Raw genomic sequence first — 16,481 nt, 5'->3', positions numbered from 1 at the left:
CCCTGTTTCTCTGAATGTAGTTTCCTGTTTTAAGAGGTACATGTGAGGTAAATGTGAGGTACCTCGATTTTGCTTGTATAACGTGCCCATTGTTTGGTGTGAGAGGAGAAAAAGCTGCGCTTTTCTCATCCATTGAGAAACACCTGTGTTTGAAGTTTCGTAAAGAGGTCATCCTTGTGTCCACTGACTGAGGACACACAGTTTTTCTCCCCAAAACATTCTGTTCAATGAAAGCTAATCTTATCAACAATCTCTTCAGAGATTCTTTCTTTAATCAGAACAACAGTTTTCAGCTGTGCTAACATAATTGCAAAAGGGTTTACTAATGGTCAATTAGCTTTTTAAAATGATAAACTTGGATTAGCTAACAGAACGTGGCATTGGAACACAGGAGTGATGGTTGCTGATAATGGGCCTCTGTACACCTATGTAGATATTCCATAGAAAATCAGCTGTTTCCAGCTACAATAGTCATTTACAACATTAACAATGTCTACACTGTATTTCTGATCAATTTGATGGTATTTTAATGGACAAAATATTAGCTTTTCTTTCAAAAACAAGGACATTTATAAGTGACCCAAAACATTTGAAAGGTAGTATACATGCGATCAGGAATGAATTTGTGATGAGACTTGACTGGGTCGTTGGAAATCAGCTTCCCTTAGAGGACTCTGTTGACAGTTTGGCATTGTGTGGTAAGAAAAGACTAAAGGGAGAAATGAACCCATCTACCCCAGCCAGTCATCTGTCCCTCCTGTCCTCCTCTCTCCTTCCCTGCTCTGCTATTTCTCCAGACTCGGAATTCATATTCCGCCCTCAATAACAGTTAATTAGTAATGCCAAATTCATTAACCTATACTGCTGTATCAGTGGCCTGGGCCATAAAGTAGCTTAATGTGGGCAGACGTATGCAGCTGTAATAAGGAACATAAAACGTAAAGAGAAACACATACGCCCGTAGATCATAGACGGTTATAACTCTGCAGTGGTTTAGGAGGACCCACTCTGGTCCAGACAGAGTATTCAGCTATCACATCAGCTCTTTGTGCTTTCTCTCTCCTCACAGGAACTTTTATACGACGATTAAAATAAAAAGGCGACACAAAGTGTATCAACCGTGTGTTTTCATTACTACCGTAACTCCTCAGGTTTTGGCAATTGAGTTATTGTGTTCGTTTGCTTTTATCATTTGCCTTATAGAATTATGTGAAAGACTGTGTTAAGATAGCATGTGTACCTGTTAGTACTAGGCATGGAATAGATCCTCTAACTCCTAGGGTGTGTTTGTGTAGAGAGATCATCCAAGAGGGAACGTTGTTATCAGAGCAGTGTGTAGACTAGAGGTGCCAGAACCAAATAGAGAAGCCGTGCGTTCCCCTCTCCTGCTGCACGGGGAAGAGGGAACAGGGATGGGAAAAGGCTGGAGGCACTTCAAGTAGCTTCTGACAGATCCTTCTAATTGGAGAGTTATTTTTCCTCCAAGTCTCTGGTATAAATCTATTTTGTGTTTATTTAGAGTCAGTAAGGGAACAAGTATGTTTTGGCCGTGTGGCATGTTCCCCCTCTCTCTCCCTTTCCCTAAACCGTCTCACGTCCCTCATACAGACCCTTTCTCTCGCTCTCTCTTCTCTCTCTATCCCTCCAGTTAGTGTGACTGACGTGTCTGTGTTGAGCACATGGAAGCAGCACAAAACAAACTGCTATTGTAAAAAGGGATGATGACTTAGGCTGTCCTTGGATTACATGGTGACCTTTCCTCTGTCCTATCCCCCAGTGGTCTCGTCTAACAGCTCACACCAAAGAGCCTATTAGGCCTGGAGTCCACGCCGTTGTTAAAAAGGGTCTTGTCCTTTCAAAACACTCTCTCTCTTGCTTTCTATTTTTTCAAGCCAAGGTGGTAGAGGAACACAAGTCCATTGTTCCCTCGAAGATGGAAGTTGGAGTTACTACGGCAACAGCTCTAATCCTTCTTTTTCCCACCTTTCTTCATATTAATGGCCTATCAAGTGCTACCTTTTAAGTCAGTGGCCAATGTTCCGCGAGCACAGCTCCCTCGCCTTAATTACATTTGATTCTATTCGTATGTAGACAACATGATGAGCTAATCGAAATGTGCTAAATAATGATGTACTGTGAGCAACTATTCCTTATCCTGAGGCCTGGTCTAAGAATATCAATAATGAGGCCATTATTAAGGATCTGACTTTAAAATTCTGCCCTGCCACCAAAACAGAGAGCATAATTGTTCTGGTGTTGTCTACACAATCAACAACTCATTGTTGTGGACTTGAGAACTAAGGGAGCAGAGAATGGGTCCCATAATGATTGGTCTGTGCTGCCATGCAGGCCGAGTATAGAATTGTCCACAGAAGAATGTCCTTGATAGACTGCTGATTTGTTGAAAGTGGTGTGAATGAAGACAACTGTCTGGATTTTTAGAAAAATGTCCTCTTTTCTGTCTGTCTCACTCGCCGCTCAAATAGCCACCAAGCCTCATTAGAGCAGGGCCATTCATATGGTGAAAGGCTGGGAGTCACACAGACCCTTCAGAGAGGACATGGAGAGTAGCAGCTAGCTAGATGCTTAAACAGGCCCAGCTCTACTCCTTTCACTCATCTCTCCCTGAGGAAAGGGAAATGGCTCTATGGTCAGCCTTAAAAGACAGAGAAACCCTCCTAACTAACATGTCAAAAAGGTTTCTTTAAACAATATAAATAATCATGGAGAATAACATCAACTGAGATGTGTTATCTTGATTAGATTCCAGCACATTTAAAAAGCAAAGAATTGTAGCTATAGATACATTTTCAGCTTTAATCACAATCATATTGAGATTAATAAACACTAACAGCGAAGGTGATAATTGTAGATTAAGTTGTAAGCCTGAAAGAAACGTTAAGTGAAATGTTTTGTGTCTACATTTAACGGGTGAAAGCTCAGTGGGGTTGTCCAAACGCGGAGCTGCACCTTTTAAATGTGCTCCATTGTGAGGCAGGGGAGAGCAAGGGAGAGCAGGGGAGAGGAGAAGGAATGCTAAGTGGGCCCCTTTGCCTAGTCAACCTTCAGTGGGTTGCATTTATCTTCATCTTGTTAGACTAAATTAATTAACAATCTCCTTGTTACACACTTTCTCCTTTCATTACATCAAATAATGGGAGAGATGCAGGAGGAGGTCCTCTCTACTGGGATTAGCCAGGGACTGTTACAGATCTCTCTCTCTCTCTCTCTCTCTCTCTCTCTCTCTCTCTCTCTCTCTCTCTCTCTCACACACAGACACACACACACACACACACACACACACAATCTGCTCAAAATATAATCACGTTCTTCATTAATCTGCAGCTAAATTGAAACACTGCTTCTCTACAACAAAGTTGGCTTCTAATGTGAGTAAGAACAGATCATATTCCACTAAAGTACATTGTGCACTAACTGTATAATTTAGTGAATTATTTTCACTTTGTTGCAGACGTACTGCTCTGCATGTGAGATTTAAACAGACTGTCATTATTTTCTAAGACAGTACAAAGGCTTCATGCTACATTATTAATATAAAGTGAACCTGTTTAAAGTTCTCCCTGATGTATTTTTCACAATGACTATTCCTCCGCCTGCATCAGCGCGCATTAACAACCAGCATCATTTTCTAAATTGAAAATGGGAGATTGGTACTTTTACAGCTACTGCAACTATGAGTCAAAACAAGAAGTGATGACTCATTAGTGTAAAATAATGACTAGTTTGTCCAGTGGTATGTTAGTGAGTGACGCAGATGAGTGACGCAGATATGAAATGTGAAAAGTCATCTTAAACATCTGCCCCTCTGTCAGAGCAGAAGTGGAACTTCTGGGCCACACAGCTGGGGAGACGACTGAGTTGAATAGACAACATGTCCTTTCAGAGTACTACACAGAAATAGATGTATTAATGAGGCACAAGGCAGAGTTGCTGTCATACTTTCACATAATTGCACTGACAGAGCCCCCTTTGACCCAATTCAGTTGCTTAAGAAAATATGTTGTGGTGCTAGCTAGACTGAAGAAACATGGTCCGTCTCCCATACCCCTCCCCTGCTGTGTCTTCCTCTCATTCTCTCTCTCCCGCCAACCCTCCCTCCCCAGGACACAACAAGCCGTGGCCAAGCAAAAGGCCAAACCCTGAGGCAAAGCCTGACTTTAATCTTGGCCTGATTGTTGAGGCCTCTGTCCTCCAATCACCCGAGCATGTGTGCGCGATATCGTTCCACTGGCACCTCTCATTTAATTAAAACAAACATTGACAGAAGGATGTGGATTAGGAACCCTAATGATGCATTTACTTAGATGAATCGCAGTGTTCTCTCAGAGTACTGATTTCGACAAAGAACAAAATGATATTGCTACGAAAGAGGCTAGCAGTCAAAGGTCATGTTTTGTCTATGTGGGTCGATGTGGGTCTTCAAGTTATTGGGCTGTAAGAATCTCAGTTGGATTTAAGAGGTGTTGCTTTCTTCAGCCCTCCCCCACCCTCTGTTCAGCTAGATATCTGCCCAACTGGTGCTGCTTCAACAGGTGGCTGGAGTCAAACACAATCCTCCACTCTGTAGCATTAGTGGCCCAGTGGAAATGAATAGAGGCAACATACCTTCAATAATCCAACACATGCCTGAGTATGATCCCCAGCCTCCGGCCAACACTGAAGTTGTAACACTCACTAGACCTTGGAAACAGAGGCTATTTAAGGACATTTCTAATAAATATGATTTTTGAAGATATATGTTTGCTTGGATAGGGTAACCCAGAGAGCTTTTGTGCTATATTTGGAATTAAATGGCTGATCTATAGCTCCTCTCAAATCTCACTTCATTCTGGTGTGCTGGGCAATTGACTGTGAATTTTTTTTGCTCATCCTGTCTTTTTACTGCTGTCTGTGTAGAGAATAAGGACACTCAATAGTAACCTTTTAAACTAGATACTAATGGGGTATTTTAAAATAGGATCTAAAGCTGTGTTTTATCAATGTCTTTTTACTGCTGTCTGTGTAGAGAATAAGGACACTCAATAGTAACCTTTTAAACTAGATACTAATGGGGTATTTTAAAATAGGATCTAAAGCTGTGTTTTATCAATGTCTTTTTACTGCTGTCTGTGTAGAGAATAAGGACACTCAATAGTAACCTTTTAAACTAGATACTAATGGGGTATTTTAAAATAGGATCTAAAGCTGTGTTATATCAATGTCTTTTTACTGCTGTCTGTGTAGAGAATAAGGACACTCAATAGTAACCTTTTAAACTAGATACTAATGGGGTATTTTAAAATAGGATCTAAAGCTGTGTTATATCAATGTCTTTTTACTGCATCATCATGTCCTTTATTTTACCAAGTTCCAACAGTTCTGAGGGGGAAAAAATGGTGTTCATTTAATAAAATAAATGACCTTTTGAAAAAAATCTAAGAGGATTCATTAGCTTTACTAAAGTTTGGCTGACAGCAGCTTTGAAAGGCAGATCCTGCTGCTGCTGCGTCTTTTAACGAGGCACCATTAATTAGGCTGCAACATTCAAGCCTGGAGAAGGTCGCTCACAAGGAGAGGAAAGAGGAGCCAATGGCGAATATAATCACTTATTGACTTTGTCCGTGTTATAACAGCACAAATTCACAGGATGGGTTTAAAAGAAAAATAGCATCAAGGTTACATTTAAAAAAAACTTTGCGGTCAAGTACAAACACACAACAGGAAACAGTACATCACAAACCGAGCCACACCCCGACCCCCACCCCACCTGACCTGGCCATGAGTCTAGAAGAGGGGGGCAGACAAAAGCATGCAGTACGAACACGGAAACCTTAGTTTGAGAGGCACAGTACCCAGGGGTGAGATGGGGGGGGGGTCTCTCTACACATCTGTGTGTGAGGTTAGAGTGACAACTGCTTTCAGTCTGACTATGGAGTGTGTTGGGTATCAGTGTGAGCATGCCACGGAGAGCGCTCTAGAGGGGGAAAGGTGGAAGTGTCTATTTTACACTAACAACATACAGCTGGGGTGGATTGCCAGGCACACAACCCTCCCACCAACCCCACCCAGCCAGGGAGGAACGTGATCTAAGGCTAGGTGTCGGGAGCTGGAGCTGTGAAGGGACAGATGAGTTTAGCTCCTGACCCCCTGACCCACGACTTTACAACAACAACTGAAAAAGAAACTAACCTCAGTAAAAAGCTGCTACGAAGAAAGCCCTCCATGTCAGCGTGTGGGGTTCTGCGGCAGGAGAAATACAGAGAACCATTTTAACACTGAAAAAAAGCAACATGCAAAAAACACAGAGCAATGCATGCATATTTCTCTTCTAATAAGGTATGTCTTTAATTAAGGCAGTGTGGAGGATAGGAAGCTCATCCTCTCTTCTTTGCATTGACGTCATTACTTCTAGTCTTTCCTCAGAGAGGGGAGTGGATTTGCATACAGCAAGGTCCTGATGATATGTTTGCAACAAATAAACCCTTTCCTATTGATCCTAGCACAGCATTCTTCCTAAGCTCTCTCCAGAGTGACACATACATTTCTGTAACCGCTGATCCCAGACCAGCTTCTGGCAGGGCTCAGAGTGGTAGGAGGAGCAGCCAGAGGTGGTCCAGCTGTGGTCCATGTGTGGCAAGGGCTCTGTGGTTTCTAGGAACCCGATGCTGGGACACGCACCGCCATGGAGGTGGGAGGGTGTGGTTCACAATGTCACTGTTTGGAGAGGTCGTTTAGAAGCCTCGCCCGAAACATTTTGGAAGCACATGGCTGGAAATGATTCCCAACAGGTTTCATTAGCCTCTGTTACTGGTCTTCAGAATATTGTGATTTTTGACTGCTGTGTGCTTCTCTTTAAGCACTATCATCAACATATTATTACAGAAAACTAATTGGGAGTGGAGCCGGGGGGTGGAGGGTTGGAATACAAGTACGTCAGTGATATCAAAACTATAGCCTAACATTAGAGTAATTACCAGGAAATTCCCTTTTCAGAGAGACTGTAAAACAGGCAAGAGCTTCCCTCTCTGACAATGGTAAAGTCAGCAGAAATAAATATGTACAAGTCCTCACACCCATTCATAGAAAGACACACAGTGTAGTTTCAGCTTGTTATTCAATTGTCTCGGTATTACACATCATCACATCCCTGTCCTGTAAAACACATCACCATCTCACCAGCATCTGATCAGCCAAGAGCTAAAGCTGGAGTGAGCTTTTCAAAACCCATGTTAGAAAACGCAATACTCAGTAGCGGCAAAGACAAAAAACCTGCTGCAACTAATGAGTGTTTTCTCCTGCTGTAACAGTCGACTCCCTTGTAGACGTCATCATAAATAACACACATCAGAGCAAAAGAGATCCAGCATCTTGGCCCTAAATGCTTTCAGTTTTTGGGACATGAATGTAATTTGCTGTTTTTTCCTCTCCTCCAGTGAGGCTGTGGAGACAAAGCCACTGAGAGAATGGAAAGAGTGACAGGACCAAGGACACTGTGCCTTTCAGGCTAGCCTGGCCAGCACTTAGCAGGGCGGTGGACCCGCGAAGCCCAGTGGGCTCAGCCGACACTTTCCTCACAATCAGGTGTCTGAGGTGGGGGTTAGGCCAGTGACACTGCTCGGCTCTGCTCCCCGCTCCACTACACTCAAACCTGCTCTGCTCTGTTCCCCACTCTACTCAGCCCTGCTCTTCTCAGAGCACATAATACCAACATCACACCAGTGACAACGTGAGAAAACAACAGTCAAATCATGCCGAACCGATCAAGCGTGTCTCCTCACCACTCTGAGAAGTGTTAAAAACACACACACTTCTCTCTGCACCTCTCTCTCTGCACCTCTCTCTCCCTCTCTCCCCCCTCCCTCCCCCTCCCCCCCTCCCCCTCCCTCCCTCCCTCCCTCCCCCCTCCCTCCCTCCCTCATCTTTAGTATGGGGACTGACTCGAACACAGAGAAACACACGACATAACTGCATAATAGACCGTCATCATGTGCCCCAAACACCCTTTTGGAGTTTAGATTCCTTGATAACAGGTTAGCAAGACAGGCAACAAGGCTATGGAAAGCCACAGGAAACGTAAACTAACCTAGATAAAACCCACTGAGTGAATGGACAGTGAGCCATAGAGGCTGGGTTCCTTTGTCATGACATTGAATGCATGTCTCATGCTTTAGTGGCTCCACAACATAGCCTTCAGCAAGCTCACTGTCTAGCAGAGGACCAGCCTGCCACCAGGACAGGAAGTGCCAATACAGAAGGGCCTGTTTCTCTCTATCTCTGTCTGTCTGCCTGTCCGTCTCTATCTCTCTGTCTCTCTACCTGCCTGTCTCCTTCCCTCTATCTGTCTGCCTCACCGTCTCTATCTCTCTGTCTCTCTACCTGCCTGTCTCCTTCCCTCTGTCTGCCTGTCCGTCTCTATCTCTCTGTCTGTCTACCTGCCTGTCTCCTTCTCTCTGTCTCTCTACCTGCCTGTCTCCTTCCCTCTGACTGTCTGCCTGCCTGTCTCCTTCCCTCTGCATCTCTCTACCTGCCTGTCTCCTCCCCTCTGCCTGCCTGTCTCCTTCTCTCTGACTGTCTGCCTGCCTGTCTCCTTCCCTCTGCCTGTCTCCTTCCCTCTGCCTGTCTGCCTGCCTGTCTCCTTCCCTCTGACTGTCTGCTTGCCTGTCTCCTTCCTTCTGTCTGTCTTCCTGCCTGTCTCCTTCCCTCTGCCTGTCTCCTTCCCTCTGCCTGTCTCCTTCCCTCTGTCTGTCTGCCTGCCTGTCTCCTTCTCTCTGTCTCTCTACCTGCCTGTCTCCTTCCCTCAGACTGTCTGCCTGCCTGTCTCCTTCCCTCTGAGTTCTACCTGCCTGTCTCCTTCCCTCTGCCTGTCTCCTTCCCTCTGCCTGTCTCCTTCCCTCTGCCTGTCTGCCTGCCTGTCTCCTTCCCTCTGACTGTCTGCCTGCCTGTCTCCTTCCCTCTGTCTGTCTGCCTGCCTGCCTGTCTCCTTCCCTCTGCCTGTCTCCTTCCCTCTGCCTGTCTCCTTCCCTCTGCCTGTCTGCCTGCCTGACTCCTTCCCTCTGACTGTCTGCCTGCCTGTCTCCTTCCCTCTGTCTGTCTGCCTGCCTGTCTCCTTCCCTCTGACTGTCTGCTTGCCTGTCTCCTTCCTTCTGTCTGTCTTCCTGCCTGTCTCCTTCCCTCTGCCTGTCTCCTTCCCTCTGCCTGTCTCCTTCCCTCTGCCTGTCTGCCTGCCTGTCTCCTTCCCTCTGACTGTCTGCCTGCCTGTCTCCTTCCCTCTGCCTGTCTGCCTGCCTGACTCCTTCCCTCTGACTGTCTGCCTGCCTGTCTCCTTCCCTCTGTCTGTCTGCCTGCCTGCCTGTCTCCTTCCCTCTGCCTGTCTCCTTCCCTCTGCCTGTCTCCTTCCCTCTGCCTGTCTACATGCCTGTCTCCTTCCCTCTGACTGTCTGCCTGCCTGTCTCCTTACCTCTGACTGTCTGCCTGCCTGTCTCCTTCCCTCTGTCTGTCTGCCTGCCTGCCTGTCTCCTTCCCTCTGCATCTCTCTTGCTGCTTGGACACATTCTCTTACTGTTTCACAGCTATCTTTCTTCTTCTCTCTTTTTCTCTCTTCCTCCCTCTTGTCTCTCTGCCTGTGTTTCCTCAGCAGAGAGCGCTGTGTAAAACTCCATTGTGGTAATGGAGACTGAAGTACGTCGCTCTATAGATGTAAAGATACGGTTTGGAGACTGAATTCAGGAAAAAGTGACTGAGCCACATTCTTATATCCATAAAGAAAACAGGGGAACCTGGAGTTTTAAACGAAGAGCAGGCCACATTTCAAGGGTAGCGTTTTGGTGAATGAGAAATAGGGAGGATAGACATCAGTGTTAAAAGACAGCTAGCGCTGGGCTCACGGCAGCCTTTTCGAAGAACGGACCTCTGCCAAAAGCTGCCTCTGCCCAACCAACTCTCACCATCTGCAGTAAATGTGCTCCATTAAAGCAGCACCATATGGACAACAAGCTAGCTATTAACACAGCTTCAGCACGTCCCCCTAACCTAGCACAGATTTCAAACTTCCAGTCAAATTGACTGCTGAATTAATGCACCACCACAGCCATGTGGGTCTTGGCATGGAGCGCTGCTCCCAGCCTTCAGTCATTAACAGCCCAGGCCAGCTTAGAGCTGAATAGAGCTGAACCCAGTGGAGAGAGAGACACAGCGGCAACCTACAGACAGACTCTACTACACCATGTCTGACCTGGTCACTGGAAAGTGACTTTTAATTAATGGGAGAGTCTGGCTATAACCTATGCCTACATGTCAGCCCAGGCAGTTGAGAGAGGAGAGGGGAGAAGAGGAGACTGCTCCCTAGCTGGGTGATGACGTAGAGCCAAGATGGCACTGATTAACCAGGGTGTGGGGACGTTAATTCCTCTGGGCCAGGCGGCCATGTTGACGCCTCTCCTTCTCTCTGAGTCATGGGGGGACCCACCCACCGCTCACAAAGCTCTCCTCTCTTCCCCCAGATCATGACGCCACGGCTGCCTGCAAGCCCTCTGTTCTCCCACTCATAGAGGAGCATACACACACACAGACACATATACACACACAAACTTTCGCTCTCTCTTTCTCACACACACATGCATACACACACACCAAATCAATTACAGCTCTGTGTCTTTAACCCGGCCCCAAAGGTTCAATAAATTATGTTTGTTTCTTTTTTTCCTCCTGTCACAGGTCCTTAGATTCTGTTTATAAGAAAAACACACTTTCCCTCTCTCTCTAACAGCATGGATGTCTACAATTCCTTGCACTAACTCAAACTACAGGAAGGGAAGCGCTGAGTGGCTACACAATAGTAGGTCTTTGTCAATAGAAAGAGCTCTTTGGTAAAAGGGGTAAATTTGACTTTTAAAAGCAAGGAGGACCAAGGCACTCTTCATATAATTAAAATGCATTTATTTTCACGGTATGTTCAATGGAAAAATCTTTTAAAACTCTGACGTGTTTCAGCAGCGTGGCCTTGGTCAGGGAGTGTCTATTTGTTCCATTGAACATGCCATACAAATAAAGGTTTTTAATGAGATTAAGAGTGCCTTAGTCCTCCTTGCTTTTTACTGTTGGTACCTGCTGGCTCTGGTGAGAATACACAAGGGCAATATATTACTTTCTTAGAGCACATAGTCTTCCTTTCTGAGGAAATATAGTCATCTTGATGACTCAGTATTGTACTCCATAATCATAATGTCCTCTGTGACCCTCTTTTGTGACCTCATGTCAGGCTAAAACAGGAGAATGGAGGGAGAAAAAGAACAAATGACAAATCCCAGGTAATTAGGAAACATTTGGCTGATGACTATCCAGTGGCTGACCATTCAATGAGGACTTCGTGATGAGGTGAATGTCAATGGGATGGTTTAATTGAGAATGCTATGGTCAGTTAAGGTCTATTTGTCTGGTGTCAGCTTTTTTGTCTACAATGTGAGCATGACTGTGCGTGTGTGTGAATGTGCGTGTGAGAGTGCATGTATCATACCCACACACTTTGAGAAATTCACCCAGAATTACACTTGCACAGTATAACACACACACACACACACACACACACACACACACACACACACACACACACACACACACACACACACACACACACACACACACATACACATACACATACACATACACACACACACACACACACATACACATACACATACACACACACACACACATACACATACACATACACACACACACACACACACTTGGATGTGCCACTCTTAGTTCTGCTTAAACATATAAATTCTGCAGAGTTCTGGATGAAGAGCGCTGCTTATATTAAGTACCTCTGCTCTTGACCAGTGATGATATTAAGATTCCCTTGTTGAGCAGCGATTACATTTCTTTTTGAACATAAACCAAGCTCTGGGTGTAATTGCCTTGTCATTCAGAAGATATGTCATATAGAAACAACTGTGGTGTCTTAATTTCAGGCAATTAATTAATCGATGATCCCATGGGGGGTTATATTTAAAGTGGGATCCTGGTGGTAAGAGCAGAGAGGGAGTGGGTAGGAAGGGGGAGGAAGGGGTGAGGGAGAGGTAAGGAGGGATCTGTCTGACAGGCACAGGATAGAGTTGCTGCTGCTGGCTTGGAGAGAGAGACACTAAGTTCAACCTGTGCTGGGGAAGACACTACAAGACTACTTGTGAGGAAACTAATACATTCCTTCAGGAGGACACAGCGGAAAGGAGCCTTGCATGTTTGCAGGGACAGGGGTTGATGTTTAAGATAAGGCTCCAGCCTCATACATGTAGCGGTGATGTGTGGGGGAGCATTTCAGACCTCTCAGCTGCCAGAGGAGATGTGTGAAAGGGTGGCCTACTGACAGTACTGGGAGAAGATTAGAGAAAACCTGTCCAAGTATCCCCAACATCCCCAGGGTTCTCCCATCTCCACACACACACACACACACACACACACACACACACAAACCTAGGCTACAACTACACCTTGACTAATAGTGATAGTGTCCCATCTCTCCATCCCTCCAAGCTATAGCTGCCAGATGAGTAGTGAATTAATTTGTGAGGCACTCCAACATTAAGAAGGTGTGTTGAAAGGTGTCTGCTCATGTTTCAAATTAAACGGGCTGCTGGTCAGCATTAGCACCTCGGCACCCGCCGGCAGCCGCTTGCCTCCGACACATAGGGGGCTGGGGAGGCAGCCTATCCACCGTTCACACTGGAATAATTACAACATGTCAGGAATAATTAATTTCCTCATTTTTCAAAAGGATACACAGAAATTACCATGTTATTATATGACAGAGTCCCTGGGAAGATTGTATTAAATGTGATTTCTAGCACAGCCCACACAACAAATTAAAATGAGAAATAAGATGGAGAGAAGCAGGGCATGGAGCATATGTTTATGGCAATGACTGAAGCCAAGGGACCAGAAACAACCATCTTCATTTCATTTTATTTAAATCAGGCCGACACAGTGTGTCTGAATGACAGCGCCTGCTAATGGGCCCAGATTACAGGCTCATTGGTATTAGCACAGAGATCCAGCCACTTAGTGGGGGAGTAACGGACGCTAGCTGCTGGGTCGGGCTACACTACAGCAAGACCATCTGAGCATAATGCAGACATTAACACAGGTTTAGGATCCTCCAACCCCGCTCCACCCTCCAGGACAAACAAGGAAACAACTTCACTGAGCGTACAGTACATTCATGTTGAGATAAATTAGGCAGGGTGGTTATTTCAGACAGTGGCGGCTGATTTCTCAGAAAGATGAACTGACCATGCTTATTCACTGTGAGCTGTTCGCAACCTTCATTCTTCTCATCTTAAAGAGTAATGACATTATACTATGTCCAAGTCAATCATTCCCCATTCGTTTTGGCGTCTAAATTCTTCAGAAATGTAAATGTTAGTTTATAGCAAAGAATGTATGTTGATGCTTACAAGTTAATGACCCCTAGAAGAAAGACAACAACCCTGCAGAATTACACCATGAGGAGAGAAAAATTATATTCTATTCTATTTTTTTCTGTATTTTTCTGTACTGTATTGACAAAGATAGCCTAAACAAACGTACATTAAATGCAGTAGCACCTTTTACATAACTCAAACAATAAACATCTTAACCATCGGGGAAATGTGTACCCACTCTATCCCTCAAAATTCAATTACATTATCTCTCCTCTCAGTCCAATCTGCCCAACTTCATTGGAATGGAAGATATCAAATCAAATCAAATCAAATGTATTTCTATAGCCCTTCGTACATCAGCTGATATCTCAAAGTGCTGTACAGAAACCCAGCCTAAAACCCCAAACAGCAAGCAATGCAGGTGTAGAAGCACATCTTGTGAATGGAATCCAAAACTTTGATTCCAATGCTTTTCACATTGTGTTGTGTATCAAATATGCGACCAGACGCCAGCTAAAAGCATACTGTACTTACAGTGGATGGTTACTCAATAGAGATGACCTCAACACTTCCTATTATCATTATAGGTACAATAATCCCACCACTTTGACATAAAACCACAGCTACAAAAGCAGAAGAAACTGTCAAAATATGTCTGTCTCTCAAGAGGGAGGTCATGAATTGATGTTGTCGTTTCTGATTTCACCCCGATGATGAGGCCACTTATGTTACACTCAACGGATATTTTCTCAGCATCTCAATCATCCAGCAACATGCCTGTATGTTCAGGACCAAACAGACGACATTGATGCAGGTTGCTAAAACCATGTTATTTTCACAGAACAGACCTTAGAGACCCCTGCCCCAGACAGGACATGGGGGTTGTGGGGTGGGGAGAAAGTGGATACATGGGACCCGTGGAGGTCTTCTCCCTTCTGCCACTCTCCCCTCTCCCAGGCTTTGATTGGGCTTGTTAGCTTAATCCAATCCAACCCAGGCATGGAAAGAAAGAGTTTTAAAATTCTCCCGAAATGGCCGTCATTAGAGCCCAGCACTCCCCTGGGCACCACAAACTTAAAAATAATTTGCAAATCAATTAACTGGATACTCTCAACGCAACGGGCATTTCACACTCCAGGGTCGGAACACATTATCAGCCGGAGACGATTCATGGCGTTTTGGGAGAAAAGTTCATGGTTGAAATCATTAATTCATTTGACCAGACTTTTAGTTATGCATTACTTTCCACAGCTGGGGAAGCGAGAAGATTAATGGCATGTTCTCAGGTCACGTTTTCTGCAGTATATAGCTAGTGGGTGAAACCTCTCTCTGTCCTACAACGGCTGTAACTTGAGAGGAAGGAAAGCAGCCAAGTCTATACTAGGTTTCATTCTACAGAGAATCAAATAAAGCACATCAAGCCATCAAATCAGGCCTCATATCTAATAAAGCTGATAGGAGGGTATAACCCCGATAACAACAGCATGTTGCTGGGATGGCAGCTCATACAGAGGGGATTGAACAACTAACAGGATCTATCAGGGTTATATGGCGTTAGTGAATGGAGGCTTACTGTATCTACATACCTGTACGGAAACTCCTTCCTGACAGATACAGTTGAAGTCAGAAGTTTACATACTGTACACCTTTGCCAAGAACATTTAAACTCAGTTTTTCACAATTCCATTTAATCCAAGTTAAAATTCCATGTCATAGGTCAGATAGGATCACCAATTAATTTTAAGAATGTGAAATGTCAGAATAATAGCGGAGAGAATGATTCATTTCTTTCATCACATTCCCAGTGGGTCAGACGTTTATATTCACTCAATTAGTGTTTGGTAGCACTGCCTTTATATGATTTAACTTGGGTCAAACGTTTCAGGTAGCCTTCCACAAGCTTCCCACAATAAGTTGGGTGAATTTTGGCCCAGTCCTCCTGACAGAGCTGGTGTAGCTGAGTCAGGTTTGTAGGCCTCCTTCCTTTCACACGCTTTTTCAGTTCTGTCCACAAATGTTCTACAGGATTGACGTCAGGGCTTTGTGATGGCCACTCCAATACCTTGACTTTGTTGTCCTTAAGCCATTTAGACACAACTTTGGAAGTATGCTTGGGGTCATTGTCCATTTGGAAGACCCATTTGCGACCAAGCTTTAACTCCCTGACTGATGTCTTGAGATGTTGCTTCAATATATCCACATAATTTTCCCTCCTCATCATGCCATCTATTTTGTGAAGTGCACCAGTCCCTCCTGCAGCAAAGCACCCCCACAACATGATGCTGCCACCCCTGTGCTTCACTGTTGGGATGGTGTTCTTCGGCTTGCAAGCCTTCCCCTTTTTCCTCCAAACATAATGATGGTCATTATGGCCAAACAGTTCTATTTTTGTTTCATCAGACCCGATGACATTTCTCCAAAAAGTATGATCTTTGTCCCGATGTGCAGTTGCAAACCGTAGTCTGGCTTTTTATGGTGGTTTTGGAGCAGTGGTTTCTTCCTTACTGAGCGGCCTTTCAGGTTATGTCGATATAGGTCTTGTGGATATAGATACTTTCGTACCTGTTTCCTCCAGCATCTTCACAAGGTCCTTTGCTGTTGTTCTGGGATTGATTTGCACTTTTCGCACCAAAGTACATTCATCTCTAGGAGACAGAACGCATCTCCTTCCTGAGCGGTATGGCGGCTGTGTGGTCCCATGGTGTTTATACTTGCGTACTATTGTTTGTACAGATGAACGTGGTACCTTCAGGCATTTGAAAATTGCTCTCAAGGATTAACCAGACTTGTGGAGGTCTACAATTACTTTTCTGAGGTCTTGGCTGATTTCTTTTGATTTTCCCATTATGTTAAGCAAAGAGACACTGAGTTTGAAGGTAGGCCTTGAAATACATCCACAGGTACACCTCCAATTGACTCAAATTATGTTTATTAGCCTAACATTAGCCTAACATTATTTTCTGGAAATGTCCAAGCTGTTTAATGGCACAGTCAACTTAGTGTATGTAAACTTCTGACCCACTGGAATTGTGATACAGTGAATTATAAGTGAAATAATCT

General features: G+C 44.6%; 1 protein-coding gene across 50 annotated transcripts in view; it reads right to left on the bottom strand.

Moving 5' to 3' along the window:
• The window catches only part of LOC110506675 (transcription factor SOX-6), a 198,871-nt gene that overhangs the window by 141,582 nt on the left and 40,808 nt on the right, over positions 1-16,481 (bottom strand). For 22 of the 50 annotated variants that reach the window (XM_090222571.1, XM_036964062.2, XM_090222543.1 and 19 more), the window contains exon 4: positions 6,190-6,240. The exons of the other annotated variants lie outside the window; for them this stretch is intronic. In XM_090222571.1, coding sequence (XP_090078697.1) covers positions 6,190-6,224 — 35 coding nt within the window. In that variant the 5' untranslated portion in view covers positions 6,225-6,240. The remainder of the gene's footprint in view (positions 1-6,189; positions 6,241-16,481) is intronic. 50 annotated transcript variants of the gene reach the window in all.

The sequence above is a fragment of the Oncorhynchus mykiss genome, chromosome 26 (genome assembly GCF_057628025.1).
Source record: "Oncorhynchus mykiss isolate SJ-2025 chromosome 26, ASM5762802v1, whole genome shotgun sequence".
NCBI lineage: Eukaryota > Metazoa > Chordata > Actinopteri > Salmoniformes > Salmonidae > Oncorhynchus > Oncorhynchus mykiss.
This window is presented reverse-complemented; position numbering and strand designations above follow the sequence as displayed.